The sequence below is a fragment of the Littorina saxatilis genome, linkage group LG1, assembly GCF_037325665.1.
Source record: "Littorina saxatilis isolate snail1 linkage group LG1, US_GU_Lsax_2.0, whole genome shotgun sequence".
Classification (NCBI taxonomy): Eukaryota; Metazoa; Mollusca; class Gastropoda; order Littorinimorpha; family Littorinidae; genus Littorina; species Littorina saxatilis.
The window spans coordinates 8,173,297-8,199,311 of record NC_090245.1 but is presented as its reverse complement, the minus strand read 5'-3'; the positions used below and the strand labels follow the sequence as shown (position 1 = coordinate 8,199,311).

The following is a 26,015-nucleotide window of genomic DNA, read 5'->3' as shown; positions in this document are numbered from 1 at the left end:
GAAACTAAAGCTTTCGCTTTGTTCAGAGAGCCTGGGCAACATAAACAACATGGCGGACGCCGTCCTCATCAGAGCCTTGAAAGGGCAGCCCAAAACTTTAAATCTTTGTAATAGACATCTTGACAAAATACCCAAAGCCATTGGAAAGTTGGAATGTGTATGTCAACTGAATCTGAAGAACAACAAAATCAAGAAATTGCCTCCGGAGCTTACACATCTGTTTCAGGTACATTTTATTTCGTGCAGCTGTAAACACAACCAGCTCCATCACATAATGACATAGATGCACTTTCTTACTGCACAGGGTTAGCTACAGCTTTTATTGCTGAAAACATCCTTTTCTTTTTGTCGTTAGATTCACATAAAAAGAAGTGCTCAGGTATGATACAGAAATGAAAATATGCTTTGAAATGAAAATATGCTGCATGCATGCATTTTTAGCAGCGGTTAGCAGAGGTGCCATGACTGCCACTCCGCACTTGCGCCAACAATAATTTTAACCTGTTTTTAAATTCAGTTAGGGATAGGATTTAGGGGGTTGGGGGATCTGCATGTTGGGGAAGGCTGGGGGTCGTGTCAGATGCTGCCTGTTCTTCAACCGCCCTCCTAACACCACTAACTGACCTTAAAAATAGGAGGATAGGCTAGGATCTAATAATTCCTATTATTACATTTTTTTAAATTTTGGGGTTAATTGCGCTCTCTCGTTTCTGTTGCGACGATAACCGAAAAGGTCCCTGCAATGTATCGATCCTGATCCTTATCCTAAAATGCAGGTATCCGTAGAAAGGGAGGATGAGCGGTTTGTCATAAAAAAAATTTAAGAAAAATTAAGTCACTGGAAATACTCTCTTCTGTTGTCACCAAAATTTCAGTTTGCTTTAACCTTCACCAGATCACGCATTGGACTACACAATCCGGATGATGTGGGTCGTACCCACAGTACTTTCCAAAGAAGGATTCAACGTAAAAAGTATGGGTCGTACACGACCCACATCATCCGAATAGGGACATCATCCGAATAGGGATAAACATGTTGCTGCCTTTTTGCGGAGTATGGGTCGTACACGACCCACGCCATCCGAATAAGGATAAACAACGTAACATTCCTCACGTAATTCCACGACCCTCATCATCCGGACTGTGTAGTTCAAATTACGTCATCGTTTATTTGTTTGTTTACAAAGATAATCTTTCAAAAAATAAGCAATGGAAAGGTCGTATGGTGATTAAAGATTACATGAAGCCTCAATTAAATACTTCAAAGAGTTTCAGAGATAAAGTTGATTTTGTGAGGCTCTGGGTCGTCCACGACCCACGAAGTACGGTGAAGGTTAAACTTCCAAATTTTCTGTTTGAACAGCTGCAAGTGTTGAACCTTGGAAATAATGCCTTTGAAGAATTTCCTCAACTGCTGCAGCACCTGCACAATCTTGAGAAACTTCATTTCTTCTGCAACAAGATATCAGAGATTCCACCTACCTGTCTCAGTAAGTTTTGGAGGAGAATTTGTTGAAAGAGAGTTGTGGGTTGTTGTTTTTCCATTGCAGCTCACTGGGAGTTTGCTTTTAGTTTACTTAGGCCCAAAAAAAAAATAGGTATGTTTACGGTAACCCGACCGACCCTATTTTTTTCGCGCGACCCTAGACTTTTTTTTGGCATTTGGGAGAAAAAAAAAAGAAAAAAAAAATCGCAAAATAACGTAAAAATATGGTTTTTTGGGAAAAAAAATAAAAAAATAAAAAAAAATCCCGACCTACCAACCCTATTTTTTGGGCCCATGTTACCGTAAACAGACCTTTTTTTTTTTTTGGCCTTAGTGGGGTGTGATTTTGCTAAGAGTAAGAGTGCAATACATTAATTACGTTCCATCAAAATGTTTTTTTGTTTTTGTTTTAGACAACAAAGAAAAAATGTTGTTAGATTCATCGTTGCCATCAACAATAATCATGAAAACTTGTCATCTCAGAAGCAAAATTAAAATGCAATTATTTGCTCATATTCACACATTTCCCTTCCAGCTTCTCCCCTGCTTCGATCTCCTTCTTTAACTTTTGTTTTTGTTGAGAGTGAGATTTATTTAAACTGGTGATGTAGTAATGCACTGATGCAATTATTTTCTTTCAGACGGTTTTAAGAGCCTTACTTTCCTGAATCTAAATAACAACAGACTACAAACTTTACCACCAGAAATTTGCAAGTAAGTCCTTGAAATCTACTGTGGCTAAGCTGTTGAATTGTTAATTTTTTGCAAACCTTCTCCATCTCCAAACTGTGTGTGTGTTTCTGTGTGTGTGTGTGTATGTGTGTGTGCGTGTGTGTGTCCTTATGTTTTTTTCCCCTAATGAGAGAGGGACAGAAGATGTAATAAGAAGAGAGAAAACACCTGCGATAAATAACATGTTAGAAGAGCACACACACACACACTCACACGTACGCACATACACATCTGCTGGTGTTACAGACAAAAACGTACAAATAAAAAAAAAAGTAAAAAATAATTAAAACAAAATTGTTTTCATCCACAGCTTGCTAAACATTCAGTTCTTGAGCGTTGACAACAACCAGCTGCGAGATCTCCCGGTGGAGTTCTGTGCTCTGACCACGCTACAGGAGTTCCACGCAGCGGGTAACCAGCTGATCTCACTGCCCTTAGAGTTTGGTTATCTCACCTGCTTGCAGCGGCTGCACCTGCAAAAGAACAAGATCAGGGAGCTCCCAGAGGTAGAGAGAAAGAGTGTGGTTTGTGTGTGTGTGTGTGTGTGTGTTTGTAGATTTTGCCATTTATTTTATTTTGTAACTGATCACAAAAGGGAGGAGTATATAAAGAAAATCATCTGGTTGTGGTTTGTGTTACCCTTGTTTCTGTGATTCTGTATTAATTGTTTTGCAGTTGTTGCATTGTGGTCCCTTTATCTTGGTGTATCAGTTTATTTTCTCACCATTTTATCAGAGCTGTGCCATGTGTCTAAAAGCACAGTGGAAGAATCTGTAATGCGGTACGTATGCTCATTCTTTTAAGTTTTTACTGTTAATTTCTTTTTGCTTTTTCAGGGAATTGGGAAATGTTACCAGTTGCGGGTTCTGGATGTTGCTGCAAATGAACTCCGGATATTTCCAACAGAGGTTAGTTTTCTGTATCTTAATTGTTGTTGTCTTTGTATGTAGTGAATACAATGTTAGAATTTAACAGCCTCTATCCTAGTTGCTGCCCATATATCTTTTGAAAACGTTATTGCATTCACATGAGTGAAAAAGAGCTGTTTTCAAGTATGTTTTACAATAGATCATGGCGGCCTAATAATGAGGATTACAAATGTAAATATCACTCAAAAGGAACATGTTTTGAACAAATTAGTATAGTTAATTAATTGATGTTTAAATCCACAGCTGTCAGGCCTGCCCTTGAAGGAGCTTCACTGTGAAGAAAATCCATTGCTGCAGCATCTGCCCGTTCACTCCCTGCAGGAGGAAGAGGTGCTAGCTCTCAAGGTGTGTATAGTATATTTCTTCACTAGTTATTTCCCCCTTCCCTCCCTGTTTCCCCTCTTCCTTCAATAGACGATTTTGTTTAAAGCCATATGTACTCGATGACTATACACGCTAATTGCTTTACCAACAGCTGGAGACATGCTAAATTAAGTTCCCTGCAAGATATTGTGGTCTAGGACCCCTTAAATGTTGAGATATTTGAATTTTTATTTTGATCTAGATCGTCCTATTTATAGATTTGCCAACAGAGGGAACGTTGACGCAAGGGAAATAACTCCGCGTCTTTGTTGACATCCTCACTTTTTCAGAGGCTAGAACAAGCTGTAATGCATGTATATGGTCCGCGCATGGCGACATATCGTCATTACATGGTCTTATGGTGCGTTTGACATCGATTATGGGCAAACTACACTTTGTAAACACGGGAGCGCGTACATATGCCTTTAAATAACTCTGTCGCTGCTACATGACTGTTCAGCAGACCACTTTGACAAATACGTCGACTTCTGGCCAACAAGTGCTCGAAGTAAACAAGCAAGGAGAGAAATCGGTTCAAACATTATGTGTTTGACAATTTCCATTTCATGATTTGCATGCGTTGTGTCCATGCAAGTTTCATTCAAAGCATTACAAGTCTTATGCTTTATCATTTTCAGGAAATTTCTGTACGTTTTGTGATGCGAAGTCTTCGAGACAGGTTAGACAGTGTGTTTTTTCTTATGCTTTTTTTCTTAATCTTTACTCATATTTTCACCTGTTTTACTCTCTTTCTTGTTTTTTTGTTGTTGTTGCTTTATTTTTCTTGTTGGTGCTCCCTTTCTTTTTTTTTTTTTTCTTTTTTTTTTTTTTTGGGGGGGGGGGGGGGGGAGTACTTGAGTCATAAAATTGTTGTAAAACCATACCTGGTTTTACAAAGAGTTTGTATTTTGGGTGTCAGCAGATGTACTTGCACACTGGTAAGTTATACTACCAGTACAGTGGAACCCACCTTTTAAAACCTCTAAAAATCTGAGAGAAAGTCAGGTCTTAAAAAGGATGGAGTCTTAAAATGGGGTTAAATTTACAAAGGCTATGAACAGAAAGTCTGAGCAAATATGGTCTTAAAAAGGAGGGGGTCTTAAAAGGGAGGGGGGGGGGGGTTCCACTGTATCCTGTTTAATTCAGAAGGCCTTGTCACCCAATCACAGCCAATGTCTTTCTGTGCCTTTCAGATACTCATACCTGCGCAAAGCGATCCGCCGCTACCCCGACCTGCGTGACATGCTGGCCCAGTGCAGCAAGTGTGCCGTGTGTGGCGAGGCCTTTCTCAACACCTGGCTGGAGTGTGTGCACTTTCTCGATGCCAAGGTGGGTAAAGTTTGATCAAATTAGTTCGATCTTCGGCAATCACTTTGAGCTTGGAGCAGTTTTAAAGACCAACTCTGTTGGGTTTTGTATGGGTTAATTGTGAAAGCGTGAATACTCTTGCTTTTAGTGAGGCAAACTGTGGCAATATCCTGTAGTAGATCGTGTCTGTAGCAGACGATCCTTCTCCATACAATGCAAGGGAAGCAACTCCTTGCCATGTTGGGACAGCCTCGTTCTGGTACTTGAATAAACCACGTTATTTCAATCAATCAATCAATAAGAAGCTTATATCGCGCGTATCCCGTGGGTACAGTTCTAAGCGCTTGTCGAAGAGCTGTCAACACTCTTTACACTCGTCCTAATTTCTGATTGTATGCAAGAATACTACACAAACTTTCCATACATGCTTAGTTGGGAAAGTTTGTCTCAATAAAAGCAAGAGTTTTATATTCTAATTTTAAGCGTCATTGATTGATTGATATTCACTCTTACAACCCATACAAACCCGACAGTTATTTTCTAACATCGTCTTTTACCGTGTGTTGGGGACATTTTCTGGGTGAATGGGTGAAAATATTCTCAATACTGTTACAGACAAATGCATGAAACTGTGCAGTCACAAGGGGCATAGTGATTTATTCTTATTTTCTGTTCTATTCCAACAGGGCATGAACCTTGGAAACGCGATTGGAAAGATTCCAGTCCGTGCTCTCCTGTGTTCCTACAAGTGCTTCAACTCCCAGGATCATGCCTACTATGGAGTTGCCTTCCCATAGAAGGCGTTCTTGAGTATTCTGTTGTTATAAGACCGTACCTGAACAAACAAACAAATTGTAAAAAGCTTTAATTTTTTCTTGAAAAATGCAGAAAAGATTTTTGTTTTATTCAAAACAACCACAGTTAATGTCAATGACTTCAGTTGAAATGCTGCCTAAAAGTTTGTTGTGGTTAAGGGCATTACAGTTCAAGTAAAGGGGCTGTACATTTCAGATTCCTGCAGTGATGAGAATAAAGTGTCTCAAGAAACAAACTGTACTGTACTGTCTCCCTTTAATAGAACAAGTCATGACTGACAAAAAGAAAAGAAAAAAGGTGTTTTCTTTGATTATGCAGCTATGACTGTTATTCAAAACAACCACAATATCCATTCTTTCTTTATTTGGTGTTTAACGTCGTTTTCAACCGTTCAAGGTTATATCGCGATGGGCACAATATCAATGACTTCACTTAAAGTGTTGCCTGCCTGAAAGCCAGCTGTAGTTAAGGGCATTGCCGTTGCTTTATAAAGGCAGCACATTTGTTTTATTCCTACAGGGCTGATGACAAAATGTCTCAAACGAATGGAGCACTCGTGTTAAACTTCCTGGAGTAAAACAAAAAAAGCGTAAGGCAAAAATACAATATTTAGTCAAGTAGCTGTCGAACTCACAGAATGAAACTGAACGCAATGCCATTTTACTCGTAGCATCGTCAGGCCACCGCTCATGGCAAAGGCAGTGAAATTGACAAGAAGAGCGGGGTAGTAGTTGCGCTAAGAAGGATAGCACGCTTTTCTGTACCTCTCTTTGTTTTAACTTTCTGAGCGTGTTTTTAATCCAAACATATCATATCTATATGTTTTTGGAATGAGGAACCGACAAGGAATAAGATGAAAGTATTTTTAAATTGATTTGGACAATTTAATTTTGATAATAATTTTTATATATTTAATTTTCAGAGCTTGTTTTTAATCCGAATATAACATATTTATATGTTTTTGGAATCAGCAAATGATGGAGAATAAGATAAACGTAAATTTGGATCGTTTTATAAATTTTTATTTTTTTTTACAATTTTCCGATTTTTAATGACCAAAGTCATTAATTAATTTTTAAGCCACCAAGCTGAAATGCAATACCGAACCCCGGGCTTCGTCGAAGATTACTTGACCAAAATTTGAACCAATTTGGTTGAAAAATGAGGGCGTGACAGTGCCGCCTCAACTTTCACGAAAAGCCGGATATGACGTCATCAAAGACATTTATCAAAAAAATGAAAAAAACGTTCGGGGATTTCATACCCAGGAACTCTCATGTCAAATTTCATAAAGATCGGTCCAGTAGTTTAGTCTGAATCGCTCTACACACACACACAGACACACACACACACACACACACACACACATACACCACGACCCTCGTCTCGATTCCCCCCTCTACGTTAAAATATTTAGTCAAAACTTGACTAAATATAAAAAAACAAAAGCAGGGTAATGTGACAAAGTCTGAAGGAAGTTTGCATACAAACTGAAGTTTTGCCAAAGCTAAAATTTTGGCAATACAGTGGTCGCCGCTTAATAAAACCACTTCTGGACCGACGAAAAATGGCTTTAATAAGCGGCGGATTTATTAACCGGCGGTCCAAGAATACGTCATTTTCGAAAGAAAAAACATCTCTTTTGTTTACGTCACTCAGTCACTTTCTTTCGTCATTTACACTTGTTTGAATCTAAACAAAACTTCACGAAGGATGTTGAACTTTTGTTTTAATTATGTACATGTACGTGTACTTTGATCACTTCGGTACATCAATAATTTCACTGTCACCGTCACGAATCATTACTCGGCAGAGAAGAACGATTTTATGAATGTTTGTTGGTCGTCTTCCACATCAGAACAAGATAATGTGAGTTTTAGTCACAAACTACGTGATTTCTCTGAGAAAACTGGCTTTAATAAGCGGCGGGTTGGTTTTATTAACCGGCTTTTTCTAATACATAAGATATAGTGATAAATCCGGACCGTCTGAAATCGGCTTTTATAAGCGGCTGGCTCTATTAACCGCGGTTTTATTAAGCGGCGTCCACTGTACTATGTTAAATACAATGTACACTTTCAGTTTATTTTTTGGGATTTGTTTATTGCTATTTATGTATCATATGCATTTTAAAGACTTGTTATGAGAAACTACTGTGATAGAAATGTGTTCTTCAATTAACTGACTTATATCAGGGACCTATATTTAGGTCTATGCTTATATTGATTATTTCTGATATTGTCATGCAGGGTTTTTCAGCTTATGTGTCTAATATGTGACTGAATTACAATTTTTACTAAAAAAAAGTTACATCTGATGTTGGTTCCTTGTAAGCCATAAGATACATGTACAGCTCTTTTAAATCCAAATATACTGCTGCAAATGCCATAAGTTTCTAAATGTGGTAGAAATAGGGTACCTAGCGTTGTTCATCCACTTGTTACTGTGGTCTGAGAACATGCCACTTCATTGTTTCACCCGCACCTTTGAATTTCTCAGGATTACACTGTCATTTTTGAAGAAGCATATTAATGTGCACAGAAGCATTTAAGTGTTGAAAAGCATTAGGCCCAAGGTTACAGCATTTACTCTCAGCATTTGGTTATGTTTGGAAGGCAACATGCTTCCTAGTCCTAATGTTTATTGTTGCTCTAAAAAGCAGACAGTATTTTTAACGTCATGTGCTGTTTTTATTATTTGTCTCAAGGATGGTAGTACTAGTATTTGTGTGTGTGTGTGTGTGTGTGTGTGTGTGTGTGTGTGTGTGTGTGTGTGTGTGTGTGTGTGTGTGTGTGTGTGTGTGTGTGTGTGTGTGTGTGTGTGTTTTGCAAGGTTTTGTAAATCTGTCTCAGACCTCTTTAATATTTTATTTGTTCATAAATTCAGATGTTTACGACCCTCCACATCAAGGTTCGTGATGCTAGTAAAATGTCATTTTTTTAAATTTTAGGACATATTGCGCTCTGCAGAAAGCAAAATATTAGATGCATGTGTTAGCCATCTTAATATACCCAGGTTGACGGTTTCAGAATAGATCTTTCTTTCTTTCTTTATTTGGTGTTTAACGTCGTTTTCAACCGTTCAAGGTTATATCGCGACGAGGAAAGGGGGGGGGGGGGGGGGGGGGGGGGGGGGGGATGGGATAGAGCCACTTGTTAATTATTTCTTGTTCACAAAAGCACTAATCAAAAAATTGCTCCAGGGGCTTGCAACGTAGTACAATATATGACCTTACTGGGAGAATGCAAGTTTCCAGTACAAAGGACTTAACATTTCTTACATACTGCTTGACTAAAATCTTTACAAACATTGACTATATTCTATACAAGAAACACTTAACAAGGGTAAAAGAAGAAACAGAATCCGTTAGTCGCCTCTTACGACATGCTGGGGAGCATCAGGTAAATGGGGGCCCGGTAGCTCAGTTGGTAGAGCACTGGACTTGTGATCGAAAGGTCGCAGGTTCGAATTCGGGCCAACTTTATGTGCAGACCCAGAGACGGAAGCCATGTCCCACCCCCGTGTCATCACAATGGCACGTAAAAGACCTTGGTCATTCTGCCATAAGTGCAGGTGGTTGAATACACCTAAACACGCAAACACCTGGGTAGCGCGACTCCGTTGCTGCTAGCTTTCCACTGGGAGGAAGCGACCCGAATTTCCCAGCGATGGGACAATAAAGTAATGAAAATGAAATAAATTCTTCCCCCTGGGGGGTTCAGGATAGATCTCATTAAACCATTACTATTACATGTATAGCAAATATGCATGTTTTCTTCTGTAAAACCCCAAATATTTGCCATGGAGGGGGCTTGAAAGTCTGCTGGTCAAAACATGGTTGTATTATCTTACCAAATTGTCATGTTTTCATTACTCAGTTGGGATGTCTATGATATCAATTGCCATTTCAGTTTATGTATTTGTGTGCATTTCTGTTTACCTATGCAATAAATTCCATTACCTGTGAAATATTAGTGAGTCTACAAGTATCATTAACCATTCCTGTGGTATGTTGCAGTGAACACCAGTGAACTTTAAGTTTGAAAAACTGCTAAATTTAACAAGCACACACATTTTTCGACACAAATATGCAGATGATTCTTGAATTATAATTTCTTTTTTATTTTATTGTAAAACTCCATCAAATGTGCACCTATAATTCTCACCTACTGTTTTAGTAGCAATGGGTACAGAGGGTAAGGGGAAGGAATAAACTACTGATACTTCACTAAACAATGCATGTGCAAAAATAATTTCCATTTTCATTGTTAACAGCAAGAAATCATATGAAAATACAAAATGAAAATCACTGAACAAATATAAAAATAAGTTCATGATCAACTTGTGTTTTAGGTATAAAAGTTTCAACAGTTACCTTCTTGTCCACCTCTATAGTAAACAATTAATTATTGCCTTGTTCAATATACTGGGTGACCCCCTAAAAAATGCAACCCACACAAATGCTAATTACTTCTACATCTGTTGGCCGGATTACTGTATATTCAGTGTACATTAACGGCACAGTGCGCCTCCCGTAAACCATCACAGACACTGTCAAGCTTTTACACACAGTACAAACCCCCTTCCATTTGAACGCTCACCAAACAGGAACATCCTAGGTGCCCTACGTAAAGAGCGAGCAATTTTCAAAGAATTAATTTTGCGGATTGTGTCAGAGCATGGCGATCTTAACAACAGTAGAGAACGCTATGTGTCAGAGACAATCGGACCGTGGTGCGTTTTGGCCCTAGACCTAACTTTCAAAATCTAAATAATAAATTGACAGCTTGTTACACAAACATTCTTAAATCATAAAAGAATTCTTTTTTCATCAAGACAAGATCAGTACAATTCGAAGTTTTGAAAGTTTGAAAAAAGAAACGCCCGGAAGCAGGGTCACGCAGACGATGGTTTATACCTATCGCCAGTTCCTCTGAACAGTCAAAAGCCATCGCGAGAGTACTTGTGAACCACAGCCGTTAGTTTTGTACATAGTCAGAGGTACATAATAACGTGCTATTACAGATAAGCTCACAGCTAGTCTCATTCAAATTACTAAGTGACGACTGCATTGTGAAAAAGGGAAACTGGATCACACAGGTTCACAATGGCTCAGGGGTAAGATAAACCACGCAAAAATAAATTCTTTAAAAATAGCTCGCTCTTTACGGAGGGCACCTACGATGTTCTCAAGCGGCGAGTGTTTAAATGAAAGGGTGTTTGTACTGTGTGTAAAAGCCTGACAGTATCTGTGATGGTTTACGGGAGGCTTACTGTGCCTTTAACTTCAGCTTATGCAAAACCCATCCACAAAGTGGCAATTATGTAGGTCAAATTGTTTGACTTTTGTGCAATTTCAAGAAATGTTTCCAAATTCGGCGATCGACTCTGCCAACAGATGTAGAAGTTATTAGCATTTTTGTGGGTTGCATTTTTTGGGGATCACTCTGTACACTCATCACTGTCATTACAGCTAAACGCATTTAATAAGCGCATCATTTTTACCCACGGCTTCACAATGATGAAACAAAGGCCAGCGAAAGTCATAAACACAATTCGTTATCTTTCTAACAATTAATTAAATGTCCTGTAACATTACATAACAAAGTAAACACTTTCAGATTTCTACGGATCATATCTGCAATGTCAAATTCCACAAATTAACAAAAATATCTAACCAAAAAGACATCAACATTCCCGGCAGAACGATTTAACAGACAAAAAGGACACAAGAAATGTAGATGATATGTAACAGTTCACAAACCCCCCAGGTCCTTTCCCCTCCCCACAAAGAAGCGGTCCAGCCGTCACAAATGTATGAGTTCATCAACACATTGCACTTCACTCGAGCAAAAAGTAATGCCCATAAGAAACAGATAAATACTTCATATATTCTAACGTGTAAAGTTCATACATCTTGCTGCTCATTATAGAGGTTAAAAGAAGTGGAGGGAGAGAAAAATGAGGGCACATTAATTCAAATTTTCAGGCACAGGTTTTTTCTTAACTTTATTTTGTATTTATATACATATCAAAATTCATGCATATTATGACATCTGCATAACTTTCATGTTGTGTTGAAAGGATATATCATGTTTAAGCTTTTTCTACATATAATATTCTTCAAAACAATACATTACAAAAGAAATATTCTTTGCACATTTATTGAAAAGTCTTGGAAGAATTAAGTTGCTGCATTAACTAACAATTATAAAATTCATCATTTAGATGGACTCTGAAACAGTGTGAATAATGTAATAACATTTTTATCAGGAGAAGAAAGGGTATGGTAACATTAGAAATGGTAGTTCTATGATGACTGGCAGCTGATGAGAATTAGAATTGATTTTTTTTCATTAGTTGGGTACAAGTTGGAAGTCTTATCCTTATGAACACACACACACACACACACACACACACACACACACACACACACACACACACACACCTGAAACACAGAAAAGAAGTGCACCAGTGAAGGCTGAATTCTTGCCGAGCATTCAAGTCACACATAAATCTGAATACCTGCATGTTCTTCAGTGTTGTCTTCAGAACATCACAAACATGCCATTTCCTTCCTCAAAATCACCCAACTTCATTTCACCCCAAATCACAAAACTTAATTTGCCCCACGACTTAATAAGTGAGAAAAAAAACCCAGCCACATTTTTCATGTTATCCAAAAGTAAATGTGTTGTTACTGATTTGGTGAAAAAACCATTTGCTTTTGCTTTATAAGACTCTCAGCAAAAATTAGCTAAAGTAGAAGAACAAACTTACATGCAACTTTTAAACAGCACAACACTGTTATGACATTTTTTAGAACTCTGACATTATTCTACAACAGAAGTATCACAGCAACCAAAATGCACACCAACTAAACAACAGTAAAAGTAAATATTCCAAGTGAGCAATAAAATAAGCAGTACAGTCGAACTCGCTTAAGACGAATCACTGGGGATCGGAAAAAAAGTTCGTCTTAACCAAAATTCGTTTTTTTTTTTTGTTTTTTTTTTTTTAAGTCTTGTACATGTTATGGTGTTTCAATTTGTTTCTTTCGCAAACTTTCATGCTGCTTCACGTTTAGACAATAAAGTGACATATTCAGTTACATGTTCATGTGTGTCTCATGTTGAGTGATGATTGTTGAGTTTAGTGAGAGTGATGTTTCATCCAGTTGTTACGTTTTTGGTCACACACACGCACACACTGACACTGTCCACATTCGCGGTGTTCCTATCATTTGTCCGGAATCACTTACCTTGGCGACGGGTAGCAAACCTTGGCCAATTTTTTTTTTTTTTTTTTTTTTTTTGCAACATGATGTTCAAATCCAAATCGAAAGCACTGACTGACTGATAAACTATCGCGAACCGGCGAACGCAAACGTTGAGAGTGTGGTTTCCCTTGTCCAAGGGAAACCACTCTGGCATCTATATTTCTTGGCAATGGCTTCCGTTCTAAACATTGATGTTTCGTTTTTGGTATTCGCGAAGGAAATAAACGTCAGTCAGTCATTCATGTTCAGTGTCTGAGCTATCAATCACTTTGATTCTAAATTTGAAATTGTTTTGTGAGTACAGTGTAATCAGTTTAACTTTATTCAGTGATCGGTTGAGCAATGGTTCAAGCAGTCGACGCAAGGGAAGACTTTGACACATGTATTCAAACTTCTCAAATTCCCATGATATGTCGATCTCGGGACGAGTTTAAAGATTTCGTCATAAGCGTGAGTAAATTACAGACATTATGCATGCTTGGGAATCCAAAAAGTGCTCGTTATAAGCATAAATTCGTTATAAAGAATTCGTTTTAAGCATTTTTTTTAAGCATGAAGAAAGAGGTATTCAGTTGGGAACTTAAAACTAATACGTTATAAGTCAAAATTCGTAACTAGCGTGTTCGTTTTAAGTGGGTTCGACTGTACATCTTCCAGCAATAAATAACCCAAATGACAAGATCGTCAACACAAAACATGCAATTATAAGCAGAGGCTTAACAAGTTTTTGTGCTCTGCGTGACTTTACCCCACAAACCGCTTCGTTGATTAAAGTGACAAAAAGCTCAGGAAGTATTGAGTTGATAACTTTCTTTCTTTATTTGGTGTTTGAACGTCGTTTTCAACCGTTCAAGGTTATATCGCGACGGGGAAAGGGGGGAGATGGGATAGAGCCACTTGTTAATTGTTTCTTGTTCACAAAAGCACTAATCAAAAAATTGCTCCAGGGGCTTGCAACGTAGTACAATATATGACCTTACTGGGAGAATGCAAGTTTCCAGTACAAAGGACTTAACATTTCTTACATACTGCTTGACTAAAATCTTTACAAACATTGACTATATTCTATACAAGAAACACTTAACAAGGGTAAAAGGATAAACAGAATCCGTTAGTCGCCTCTTACGACATGCTGGGGAGCATCGGGTAAATTCTTCCCCCTAACCCGCGGGGGGTAGTTGATAACTGCAGACACAACAAAGCAAAACACACGAAAAACAACCTTACAAAAAAAACAAGCACACAAACATTTGGCTTAGTATTTCAAACAAACTTGAACGAAACTATCTTTCTTTGTATATCTCACTTTTGGCTTAGTTTTTAAAACAACCTTGAAGGACAGTACTGTCTTTTTTTGTTTTTGTCACTTTTGGCTTAGTTTTTAAAACAAACTAAATGACGCTGTCATTCTTTGTATGTTTCACTTTTGGCTTAGTGTATAAAACAAACTTAAATGAACATGTCTTTCTTTATATTCATCAATTTTGGCATAGTGTTTAAAGCAAACTAAATGAACCTTTCTTTCTCTGTATATTTTATATTTAGCTTTGTTTGTTTTGCTTAACGCCCAGCCGACCACGAAGGGCCATATCAGGGCGGTGCTGCTTTGACATATAACGTGCGCCACACACAAGACAGAAGTTGCAGCACAGGCTTCATGTCTCACCCAGTCACATTATTCTGACACCGGACCAACCAGTCCTAGCACTAACCCCATAATGCCAGACGCCAGGCGGAGCAGCCACTAGATTGCCAATTTTAAAGTCTTAGGTATAAAATTAAAACATGATAAAGTATGTCACTGGTGTCACCAAATTTCTTTGTTTTACTATTACCTACAATGCTTTTACCTGTAAAGTTTTAAAGCTATAATAATTTCACTTCTTCATCCAAACCTTTTGGGTTTTAAGTTCATTATGAATGTTGATACTGACAAATGTTTTATTTCCAGCGAATAATACATTGAATTTTCGTTTGATAATTGTCACTGGTGTTACCGACTGTCACTGGTGTTACCGCTCTGTCACTCAGGTGTCACCATGATATTTGTTTAGTTTTTTTCATAATTCATCTGGCATTTAAGTCAGTACCGTGCCATGGTTTTGTGCCTCTAAGTCCAAAGCATACACATAAAAATAATTGTGAAAATGTTCCCACTTCTTCATGCCCCTTGTTGGATTGACATATTACCCCAAAAACAAACAAAAATAGCAAAAGGCCCTTTGATGCTCATAAACCTGATATTTTTAAGCAGCAATAGATGTTCAATCCTGATCAGTTGGAAGATCATCTTCAGTTTCTTCAATTAATCTGCAAAACAATGTGATATCACCTAATTATACCTGATGAACAAAATTTAAAAGACGGTAACACCAGTGACATTTTTTCTCGTTAATTTTACTTTAATTAATTTTTTCTACCCTTTTTGTTTTAGTCAAGGACTGCCTATTTAGTGTTTGAATACTTCTATGTTTCCTTTACCATTCTAGCTGACAAGAAAGGTGCTTTGATTAAAGTCATTTTGAAAAATTCATCTGCCTCAAAAGTCGTACTTTTTTGAAAACCGCCCATAATGGTATAGAGTTTTGTTTTTAAGAGTTACCTCCTGTGTTACCACGGATGAGTGCTTCAATACCTTAGCAACAAAATGAAGTTATTGCTATCTATGCGAGTTGGGTAAGAGTATGTAATTTAATTAAAAAACAAAACAATGACAAACAAACACACACTCATCTGTATCAGTTTTCCCAGTGATACTGACCCCCCACTGGTTGTATTCTTCTGTTTACCGTCATTGCACCAATGCCAATATTACTTTCCCCAATATGAATATTCATCTCATTTCTGTTCCCATTTACACTGACAGACATAAACATGATGATGGGAAGAGATGTGATAACACTCAGTGAAAAACAAGTTCTCTGAATTTGTTTAACGATGAGAACAGAACTTGCAGAGAGATACACAATGAATGATCCAGAAATGTGATCAAACCAGTAGCATTTACCAAAAAGGCAACAGCGACACAATCCCAAACTTCAAAATCTGAAAAATGCAATTTTCATCAAAACTCCACACTGGCACACAAAAAAAAGCAAAACAGAAGAAAACAAAGAAGATACATAATACTTGCCGTAGTCACCAAAAAGCAGCAAAAAATGTGCAGGAAGCATTTAGTTTAACGATTTGCATTGATAAAAATTGAACACACCAAAGGATAATTCTGATCAAAGCAACTGGCAAGAACATAATGGACATCTCAGTCATTATACAGTATGCAAATGGGTTTCACATACTCTGATCAGCGCAATAAATACTACCGTATTGAAAGCACAAACATCCCGACCCGTAAACAGTTCTAGTACCAGGCAAAATATACACAAGTGAGTGCATGTGCACTCTAGTTTGCAACACAGCTAGGAGCACACCTATACTCCAGCAAACCATTCACCACTCTTGATTTCACCACTCCACAATATGTTACCTCTGGAGTCAAATCAGCATGAGGGCTGGCAGAAAATATTACCTCTGTTTTATCTCTGACCAGTGCTATACCCTTGCGACTTTAAACAATCAAGCTGTTTCCTTTACCAGGAGTATCAATTTATATCACAATCCTTACCGTAATATCCACACTACAGCGCTGAAAGTCCACAAAATGGGGCACTCGCCTTTGGCTAGTACTTCTCATAATTTACTAGCCAGAGGGCAAATGTTACTTGCCAAACCAACCATTTCAATTCAGTGTTTCAGCAACTTAAGTCGCCAAATTCTACTTGCCATTAACAGATTTCTACTCACCATGGCGAGTAAAATACTCGCCACTTTCAGGCCTGCACTACTCAAAGCAGTGCAATTTACTGAGAGTATAGTACATAAGACTACCAAACCAAACATTACAAGTCTCAAAAAGTTCATCAGACATTCACACACACGCTTTATGTCAACTCAGAAACATATAACACTTATTCTAAAAATAACTCAAAATAATAAATGAACAACTTGAAAATGAACAGGGAAGCAAAATATCTGAAAATATATTTTGCTTCTTTCTTTTCAATTAGCAGTTGGGTTGCATTGTGGGTGTCATAGGAGGGGCAAGGAGTCATTTAACAAACAGCATGGAAACAGCAGTTTCAATCATTTGTCACCTATTAGGTAGGTATAGATACTCATCAAAAACGACCAAAATAGATTTCAACAATACAAACTAGGAAACTACTTTTGCTTCAAACTAGTTGTATGTAAAATTAAAAATTAAATAAAACTGTAAAAGGTAGCTGGCAAGATGCTGCTCAAATTGCAACAGTTACAACATTTGGGAAGACTCAATCGGATTGACTGGGAACAAACATTCACCAGAAGCTGGCGGGAAGCTCGCCGATCTCAACTGGATTTGGCTTTTTCATTCAAGGGTCTCCGAAAGTAGACAAACAAACTTTGTAGCACTGCAAATAATGTGTAAATAAATAGCAGTCTGTTGCTGTAGCTCTTGCAGACCTGTTTACCCATACAATTTCGCCGTATTTTGTATGCAAAGTTGCCAAGGATATGAACAAAACCTTTGAAGTGAAAAAAATACGACGATCATAAAAAAAATCAAGTTTGATCGTGATCACTAAATTGAAGAAGAAGAAATCGAAAGTAGGTTGCCAAACCTGTTATTGCGATAGCCCAGTAGATAAAATCCAGCTTTGACGATTGGTCAACGTAATCACGCGAGACGTGATATGACGAGATTTTATTTGCCACAATTGTTGTCGTCGAGTCCAGCACGTTGACGAAAATGTCGAAGCGAAAAGCAGTAACACCTAAAAGTTCCACTTCTGAAAACGGACAATGTTATTGCTGCCCTTGAAGCAATAGCTCATGAACGTTTCTGCGGGCAGGGATGTAGCTCAGTCGGTAGCACGCTGGATTTGTATCCAGTTGGCCGCTGTCAGCGTGAGTTCGTCCCCACGTTCGGCGAGAGATTTATTTCTCAGAGTCAACTTTGTGTGCAGACTCTCCTAGGTGTCCGAACACCCCCGTGTGTACACGCAAGCACAAGACCAAGTGCGCACAAAAAAGATCCTGTAATCCATGTCAGAGTTCGGTGGGTAATAGAAACACGAAAATACCCAGCATGCTTCCTCCGAAAGCGGCGTATGGCTGCCTAAATGGCGGGGTAAAAACGGTCATACACGTAAAAGGCGTGGGAGTTTCAGCCCATGAACGAATTTTTTTTTTTTAAATGAACGTTCCTTGTGAGTTACAAAATACTCTCAATATTTTGAAAATACGCTGAATCTCAGTGACTGGCTTTCACCTCCAACAGGTTTTCACACTCACACATTTGAAAAGGGATCCGTAGTGCATTTCAATGGGGGGGGGGGGGGGGGTTGGGGAAGGAAGATTGTGGCATCATGATACACTTACAGGTTATCGGGAAACATTATACTGGCCCTGCTGGTGTGATCTGCTGTCGTTGTTTACTTACACTAAAAAAAAAAAAAATCCACACACAATAAGAATAACAGTTGGGAAGATGGGGTGCTCATTTGATAAACACTGGCTTTGGTGTTTTCCTAAAACTGTCTTTTACTGGTTCCTTGCGAAAAATTGCTGTCAGTGTGAGTTCATGCGAAGAAATGTTCATTCCAGAGCTAAGAACTGCAATTTAAGCCTGTCCATAACTGGGCGAAGTTAACTTCGCAAAGCTGGCCGCATGGAGCTTTCAGTAAAAAGACTTGGCAAAGTCTTGGCAAAGTGGACATCAGGCTCAATTAAGGGCCGCCTTATAACTGGTTTAAAACTGTACTTTTGAAACGACGGAGAGGGGAAGAAGCCCCTTGAAGGTCTTGTTCACACGCATCTACCGCCGCTCATCAACAACAGACGAGCAAGAGGATACATGAACATCTTCAGGAACTTTTCCTGCACTCAGACAACCTCTGTTTAGCTGAACGTAGAGGCCTGCTCTTTTTGCAATCATTCTTGTCGAAAACTGCCTTCAGTCTGTGTGAGCACAAACACACAGACTCCAGTCTGTCAACACTGAATCAGCCGGACAGCCGAAAAATCCTTCCCCCATCATCCGGAATCCGCTCCAATGATGAAGCGTATCCCATCGGCTCCGATAGAGAGGTCACCCTTGTCAAGGTCATTGTTGGTGTAGAGCTCGGTGTAGACTGGACAGTGATCGCTGACCACCCCGCCCCATTTCCACCCATTGGGGATCCATGGGCTGGTCAGGCCTTCCCTCACCACACCTGCCTTTCCTGCAAAGAGACACACAACTGAAAATACAGGTGTTAAGAGGGCGGTAGATCAAGACCCCTACAGTGTAAACACACTCATCAAGTAACATTTTAAAATAGCACAGAATACTGACAAAGTTCAGAACTACCCTAATTCCGGGCATGAAGCAACACCTTCATGATGATGTGATGAAAAAGACTACAAGGTAAAAGCCTGGGAGGCTCAAAACTTGAAAAGATTCACTGTTTTGCCAAACACTAAATGTTGTTGTTAAGCTAAAATAAAAACAAAAAATAAAACTGCTGAACACCTTGCAGAGTTATTCCATGTAGTAAAAAAAAAAAAAACCTCACGCAGAGCTTCCGCATCAGTGCTTATTTCCTGTTTCCCCATTTGAGCTGGCAGTAGTTTAAACAGTATAAGAGAAGATAACAACAACTGAGTTTCTAGTCTTTCTGGTATTTCATACCTGAGTGCACTTTGAGTGTCTGCTGACTGATCCAGATGTTGTCGTAACACTTGCTGCCTGCCGGGTTGTTGGCGCTGATGTTGGTGGGCGTGTCCACCTTGATCATGTTGGTGTAGCCCTTTTTCCGCAGCTTCTCAAATTCTGCACACATGCCAAGGTAGTGTTGATCCATGATGTGACATCTAACGCTTCAATTTTCATAATCATTTTTTTAACAAGCCTAAATATATTTTGTAAAGTATGTATCACTGCTAACCGTTCATTTTTGAAACAAATGCTATCAATCTAATAATAATAAGTCATAATAAATGTTATGTTGAGGAGAAATTTCTGAACGTTAATATTCATATTATTCCTTCAGTGTTTTAAAATTTTATAAATTAAATAACTGTTTTCTAGAACTTTCAGATCAGAATTTCACTCTAAGAGTCTATCTAATGACATGTGAATAAAAATGTGTATGGGAGTAAGTCTGTCAAATCTTTGTCTTAAATCTACAGTTTGATGTCAATAACAAAAATCTGTGAGTTAAGCAGTTAAATACACTACATCGGAGTGTGCACGTTAAAGACCCCATAATTGACAAAAGGGTCTTTCCTGGCAAAAATGTAAAGGCATAGATAAAAAATGTCCACCAAATACCCGTGTGACTTGGAATAATAGGCCGTGAAAAGTAAATATTCGCCGTAATGGCTAGAGATTTACTGGCCGATGTGAGTACGTGATATATTGTGTACAAAATTCCATCTCACACAGCAGAAATTAATACGTAAAGCGCTTAAAGAACGTCAAGCGCTATATAAATCTCCCATATAAATAAATAAATAAATAAAATAAAATAAAATTAAATAATTTTGACAAACGGAACTAGACGATGTCTTACCTTCTGAGTCAGGCCCAAGGTTGAAGTCTCCAACAAGGATGACATCTTTCTCAGCTGTTGAAATTAAAAGGAGGAATGCCCATCAAAATACATGCAATTCTCAAAAATTTCTGATGCTGTAAAAAGCGTTTTGATAGCAAAGGTATGCAATGCTTTCTGAAGTGTAGTGCTTGTTGGCTTTATGGCATGGTTTCACAGTAACTACACAGCTGATCTCACGTTTTCACAAAAATATCGCTTGAACAACTTTTTTCACAACGTTTTTTTTAAGAGATAGTAAGTGCTTGGTCGATGATACTTTCCCCACCCTCCCATCTTGCCCCTTTTGAAACATGTAGAGGACGTCTGGCCCTTACCCCACCTACAGCCTCTTCTCAATATACGCTGCATGCAGTGTCAAAAACTACTGCACACAGCTACATGCAGTGAATTTCACTGATCAGGTTTTGCTTTGAGCACCAAAAAGGTATGTCCCAGCTGTGCTTCGGCTTTCTGCCTATATTAAGACCACTCTTTAAACACTCTACTCACATGGCACATGGTCGGCAATGGACTTGAGGACGTCGGTCATGGAGGCCACCTCTGCCTTGGTGCGGTCAAGGTCCTCTCCCTCCAGGCCCGTGGCTTTCAGGTGGACACTCACCACCACACAGTCCAGCTGACCGTTCACCTGCAAACATAACATTGTCGCATTATTATATATGATAACCCATATTTACATGTACATATGTTTGGCTCACGAAGTGTAGCCTATGCGATCGTAACTTTGTCTGTCTGTGCGTGCGTGCGTGCGTGCGTATGTGCGTATGTGCGTGCGTGCGTGTGTATGTCTGTGGTAGAAACTTTAACATTTCGTCATTTGAAGACGTCACATTATGGCGTAAGAGGGTTAGACGTCACGCGAAGGAATGTCTCGGTCATTGTTATTTTGAGCGGGCCGAGACTATTTGGCAGTCGTGTCTGTAAGTAGGCTACATGCAGACAGACAGATCTAGATCTAGTGTCTCTCTTTCTTGCACAGTGTCACCAATGCTTACTGTGTGTGTGTGTGTATGTGTGACGGAGTGATTGAGTTTGTGTTACTGTTTGTCGATTTCTTACGTGAGCCTTGAAGGCTTCGCCTCTTGTTTATTCATAGTTATTATGTAAAGCGCGCAGAGCCTAGTTTACTGTGGTTCCCACTATAAAACCTATCATAATTATTATCATTAATTTTATACTAGACAGTGTAATTCCCCGGTCACCTGTCTTATCAGCAAAACTGTATCCAAAGGAGGTGGAAAGCAGTCACAGAGAAGAAGACAATAACAAGAGCAAGAACAGACCTGGGCTGAGGTGCACGAAGCCAAAGTGGGTGACAACCAATGGGAGATCTGCCCAAGTCGGTCCGCTCCCTCCCGGTCGGGGTGCACGAAGCTTTTTTCCCAGGGTTGCGTACCGAATGGGAGGCTCCCGTTTGGACCAGCTAGCTAGCAGCCCCACTCAAAGAAGTTGGCACCCAAAAAAATGGCGACCGCCTTTTTCGAAATGACGTTTTCGGAGATTTTACAAAAACAACGCCCAAACGAAAAGGTAGAATGGTGCCTTCCGTTCGATTTCAAGTCATGCTTTTCACATTTCCAAGCAAGATAAACGCTGAGAGTGCAGAAACGCCGCTGTTCGACTTTGAAATCTCGAATCGCAGACGACCTTCGCTTTCACAGTACAATCATAGCAGGTGAGGCAGTGTTACTCATTTCGATCAGCTCGTTTTCGTATTTTTTGTGCAGTACGATCATGTAGAATTATTGGAATCAAAGCAGGAATGACTAAGGCATGCAAATGCGTTGATTTTGTCGAAAGCTGTACAGTAGTTAGCTAGATTCTTTCTGTTGAGTTTGTTTGTATGACTGAATTGCGTCTTCAAAATCTTACCACTTCTGTGATTTTCCTTGTTTGTTTAGCTCATCGGCAGGAAAATCGTCAGGCAAAATATCAATCTGTTGAATGATAACGTTAAGATAAGGGATGTTCAAACATGTATCTGCTTGCAAACACAAGCGCAAGGCCAGATCTATCTGCTTCATTGACTGCCAGATTTTCATTGAATCTTCAAACTGACTCGTTTGCAGACTCTCAAATTAGATCCAGTGTTTGTATTCTTAGATTCATGATTGACCATTCAGGCTGTTTACGATGATGACGTTGTGTTTGTTTATGCTGATGCAATCTGCAGATCAAAGGGGACTGACCACAGGCTGACCCAGTGATCAATACAACTTGTGTTTACCACTCAACATTTCCTTCCACCTATAACTCAAGGGCAAAAATAAAGGTACATGCTTGTGGATTCATTATGCAATTCATGTCTGTGAAGATCAAGATAGTTGTGAGCTTTAACTGATTATGCTTATTAATATCAGCACCATCCTCACCCCATAACACTCTCATGTCCAACTAGCACTGTAACCAACCTTCAACCCTGCCCCGACCCCCCTATCCTTGCCCCCTCTCTGCATAATTATGTTCAATTTTTCAGAATGACCTTGTTATCACTCCAGCGTCTGACCATGGAGTCTACAGGCCATAGTCTCAGATGTGATGGGATCAAGAGGATGCCACAATGATCAAGGTAACTTTGCAAATACTCAAACAGATCTAAATGCAGAAGGTGATCCACAAACATGTTTGCTTAAACATTACAAGGTTACACCCAGAACAACAGCTGGCCTTAGTTGCTTACTAACTGCTAGCAACAAAGACCCTCTCCCCCTCCCCTCTTCCACCTGCAACATATATTTTCATATCCATATCATACTTTTCCATTGCCTCTTATGTTGTATAACTGTTGATATTTAACAGTAACAAGTTTTTGTTTCCAATCAATGGCTCTGCATTTACCCTGTACACACACACACACACACACACACACACACACACACACACACACACACACACACACACACACACACACACACACACACACACACACACACACACACAAATATATTCACAATCTCTCTCTCCCTGTTTTAAATTCAGTCATTTGAATCACTAACATTTAAATGACAATGCTGACTAATATCAAACCTCCCCCGGTTCCCCAACTAGCCTTCTCACACCACACCCCCCCCCCCCACCCACCCCACCCCGTCCACCCCCCCCCCCCCCCAACTCATTAGATCACGAACACCACACTAATAAAATCATATATACCGTTGCTGCTGCTAAAAATTGTTGTGACTTGTTCTTCCTCTGTGTGTATGTTTTGTGTTTCCACAGAATGCAGTTCTTCCATGCGCCTCAACGTCTATAGATCTATGGAGTCTACAACATTGTCTGAGATGTGATTTGAGCCACAGCATGTCAGAATGATCAAGGTAACTTTTTAAACACATATATAGCTGATCAAACTGAAGAATTCCAACACACAGTTTCAGTGGGTTTTTTTGATGCATAAAACATTGCAACAGTCAGGGGCTTTCTCCCAATAAAGATTGTGAGGTTTTCTTTGCAAGTTGTTTCGCTATGCAGAGTGTGATGTTTTTGTTTGTTTGCTGTACTAAATGAAGATGCACAGATAAAAGAAAGTCTTGCATGTAGAGGAAGGAATATGCTTTTGGTTTTTGACAAGACACATTTTTACTCATTAGAGCTTAAGTATAAATTCCTTACATTTTGAATCAAAATGTCAGACATCACAGATCTCTCAAATTAAAAAAAAAATGAGGGCATCATTCTGACTTGAACATATACCACACATTTGATAGCCTGGTTATGTTCTGTGTATAGTGAAAACATTTCGCTTAATGAATTTCACATGTTGACACCAGTGCCTAGTAGGAAATGAATCGCACATCCTCCGATCTCCACCAAAAGAAGTCAGACGTATGTGCCCATGTTAAAATAAAGTTCTGCTCAGCTGGAATTTGGTGAATTTGTTTGTTTTTTTACAAGTTTTTTGTTAATGAAGTGAATTCGCAAAAAAATTAAAAAATAACAATTTGTTGTGCACACAAAGCATTCACTGATTCAGGCTGTTGAATTTTGTCATGTGTCTTGGGAAAGGGGAAGTCTTATTCTACGTAAAAGCATCGCCAGGTTTGGGTTGAGCCAAATCGTTTGCATGGAAAGGACTGTGCCTTTTAAGGACTTCATACTTGGTGTACATTAATTTCAGCTTCGGCATGACTAGTCCCGAAAGATGCTATTTTGTAGGTGAAATGGTCTGACTTTGGTTGTCTTTCGAAAAAGAATCCAAATTCGGGGATGGACTCAACAGTTCGAGGTTTAAAATGGAGCGGTAGACTAACGAACCCGATTTAATTCTTCAAGATTGATATTTTTGGGGTTATTTGAAGGACGTAGTATACCATAAACAACCTTAGACAATCAGTGACTTGAGTACAGCCATTACAGGCAGGAGGAGGGCATCCCCATAGAGGATTGCGTTCCTGTCATCGGTTAATTTTGCGCAAGTGTGACTCTACCATGAAGGGGTCATTTTTCCAGTCAATCGTGTTCGGCGAATATCTTCATGGTTGTTGTGCATGAATTTCACTTTGTTCATCACCATTCCACGAAGTTTCCTGTTTGTAGGTTTCATGGTCCGATTTTTTAGCTTCTTTCAAAAGTGTTCCAAAGTACCCCTCCATTTAACCTGTAAACTCACAACTTTGTTGACCTTCGTCATGCATAAGCTGTAGTTAATAAACACCAAATGATAACTAATTCGGTCAACGGATGTAGAAATTATAAAAAAAAATTGGTTGAATTGTGTGTGTGTGTCACCATCTATGTTTGTATTTTTGCAGGCAGGCAGGGGTGGAGTTGTGATGATGCGGCGCCGGTTGACTGAAGACACACGAACCAGCATTCTTCGGAAGTGTTTGGATCACAAATCAACATTATTTCACATTGAATGGCGGCAGACATTTATGTATATATTCTCAGCTCAGACGTGTGCTTTGAATTCGGATGTTTAAGAACAAGAGACAAACTTGAATAAAGCCTTACGAAGTACATGATTGTAACTGGAGCAAAAGTGTGTGTGTGTGTGTGTGTGTGTGTGTGTGTGTGAAGTGCAACAGTTAACAATGACGATGAGACAGAATGCTAAAGCACAGATCCTTTTATTTAACAATCTATATCGTCCTCCTTTTTTTTTTAAATGTTGCTGTGTTGACAAACGTTCTCCGAGCAAACGTCTATCTAATGTTTTTGTCATCACATTGAAAGAATTTCTTCTGAGTAGAATGAAGCTGAATTAAAATGTAAAGAAAAAAAAGACCCATTGCTCAAAACATTAAGAAACAGGATGATTTTGGTTCGGTCGTAGACCTAAAAGCATTACCGAGGGATTCATTCGAGGCCAGTGTATCAGTGCAAATTGAAAATCTGTGAAACCTCAGATATAACTTTATAAAACAAACAGAATTTTGATAAAAAGAACCAAAATTCACAGTAGTTTTTTGTTTTTTTGCATCTCCCTCTTCACCCAACCCCAACCCTAATTGATGTGCCCTAAAAGC

The 26,015-nt window shown here is 39.0% G+C and overlaps 2 protein-coding genes and 1 long non-coding RNA gene across 3 annotated transcripts in view; 2 read left to right on the top strand and 1 right to left on the bottom strand.

Annotated features, from left to right (window-relative positions):
• Positions 1-39: 39 nt before the first annotated feature.
• On the top strand, positions 40-5,869 carry LOC138960628 (leucine-rich repeat-containing protein 69-like). Its single transcript, XM_070332412.1, has 9 exons — positions 40-226; positions 1,364-1,490; positions 2,128-2,200; positions 2,529-2,724; positions 3,055-3,126; positions 3,391-3,492; positions 4,149-4,189; positions 4,704-4,839; positions 5,505-5,869. The coding sequence occupies exons 1-9, from the start codon at positions 50-52 to the stop codon at positions 5,613-5,615; spliced, it is 1,035 nt and encodes a 344-aa protein (XP_070188513.1). The 5' UTR covers positions 40-49; the 3' UTR covers positions 5,616-5,869.
• A 7,851-nt stretch (positions 5,870-13,720) lies between these two features.
• Positions 13,721-26,015, bottom strand: part of LOC138960601 (endonuclease/exonuclease/phosphatase family domain-containing protein 1-like) — a 28,204-nt gene continuing 15,909 nt past the window's right edge. Inside the window, exons 6-9 of the mRNA XM_070332411.1 lie at positions 21,037-21,175; positions 20,506-20,559; positions 19,623-19,763; positions 13,721-19,173 (exon numbers count right to left, since the gene is read on the bottom strand). Of these exons, the coding sequence (XP_070188512.1) occupies positions 18,986-19,173; positions 19,623-19,763; positions 20,506-20,559; positions 21,037-21,175 (522 nt within the window). The 3' untranslated portion in view covers positions 13,721-18,985. The remainder of the gene's footprint in view (positions 19,174-19,622; positions 19,764-20,505; positions 20,560-21,036; positions 21,176-26,015) is intronic.
• Positions 21,832-25,506, top strand: LOC138960617 (uncharacterized). The gene is made up of 5 exons (XR_011454059.1): positions 21,832-22,222; positions 22,721-22,819; positions 23,024-23,116; positions 23,767-23,864; positions 25,299-25,506. It is a non-coding gene; the product is annotated as an uncharacterized lncRNA (long non-coding RNA).